At 33.9% G+C, this 1,283-nt stretch overlaps 1 protein-coding gene across 1 annotated transcript; it reads left to right on the top strand.

Moving 5' to 3' along the window:
• Positions 1–49: 49 nt before the first annotated feature.
• LOAG_15552 (hypothetical protein) lies at positions 50–815 on the top strand (the record flags this gene model as incomplete). Its single annotated transcript, XM_003151042.2, has 2 exons — positions 50–193; positions 621–815. Coding segments are annotated over 2 exons (339 nt in total), but the record flags the coding sequence as incomplete, so codon positions are not given.
• Between the last annotated feature and the right edge of the window lie 468 nt (positions 816–1,283).

Raw genomic sequence — 1,283 nt, 5'->3', positions numbered from 1 at the left:
AAAAATGCATTCCTCTCATTCATAGCAAGAGTGGTTTATTTTTTCAGGAAAATATAATGATGATAAGGCAACAAATGGAGTCATTATTGGTATTGATATAAGCGGAGATCCAAAATATGACGCACGGAAGTTTTTGCCGCTTCTGCGGAAAGTTAAGGATGATTTCCCCGTCATTGCATTTCATCTAGCTGAGGTAATTTGCGCATAGTAAAACTGCCTTTAAATTGGCTGTCATAAGAATTGTGTGAATGTTTTTGAATAATGAGGTTTGTGTCCGTCATGATTAAGGTAATTTGAAGTTTTCAATCCCCCTGTTGAACTGTTGAACTTATCAGCATAAATGAGAATGCATTCCAAAGATTGTCTTTAATTTCGCAGTTTTTTGGCCATTTCTTTTGTCGATATTTGCTACTTTTTTGAAAGGTTTTCACGGTAGTTTCTCGTCATATTTTGTCTTTATCCTTTCCATAATGTTATTATCCTATTTTAAAGTATTTCCAATAATTCCTATTGAATTTTTCAGTAACTGAGATCAAGGTTATCTGTTTCTGCATTAGCATATATAAACTAATATGGCAATAAGTTATTAAATATTTCTATGTTATGGATTTCAATTTCAGATGAAAGAATACATGGATGAAGTCGAGGAATGCGTGTTATTTGGGCCTACTCGAATAGGACATGGGACGTTTTTGCATAAAATTTCAGACGAAGCTCAGCTTAATAGGATTTGGGAGTATTTATACAAAACTCGTATCCCAATAGGTTTTTTCTTTGTTTCATTGTTAGGTTCGAAATTGGATAGTGGCGTGTGAAGTATATACCTGCCATAGCTGAAAAGTGTACTCAAATACTGAGAAATCATCTATCACAATTCCGGATTGTTTTTACCGTATCAGTTTTGCTTTAGTCGCACGAAATGCTCTTATCACAGTGTAGGAGTTGTAAAGTCAAATTGTACCATATTCCAGGAAGTTAGAAACGAGCTGTGATAACATTGATTATGTTTGATTGAGGTTAGGTTGTTCGAGTTATCAGCACTCTGTTCCAAGGTAAAATGTACGGAACAATTTGATGATTTTTGAATTAGAACTTATTTCGACAAGTTAGCATAAAAAACTTCTAGTTTGTGCTTTGTCAAAAGACAGCTGAGACATACTTGGCAAATATGTTTGTGTTTTGTCAAACAACAGCTCAGACATACTTGGTAAATGTACTGTTAGTAAGAATTGTAATTATAGAGATATGTCTCAGTTCAAACATGGTATGTGGGACAGTTAAAT

The sequence above is a fragment of the Loa loa genome (assembly GCF_000183805.2).
Source record: "Loa loa unplaced genomic scaffold supercont3.2161, whole genome shotgun sequence".
Classification (NCBI taxonomy): Eukaryota; Metazoa; Nematoda; class Chromadorea; order Rhabditida; family Onchocercidae; genus Loa; species Loa loa.
This window is presented reverse-complemented; position numbering and strand designations above follow the sequence as displayed.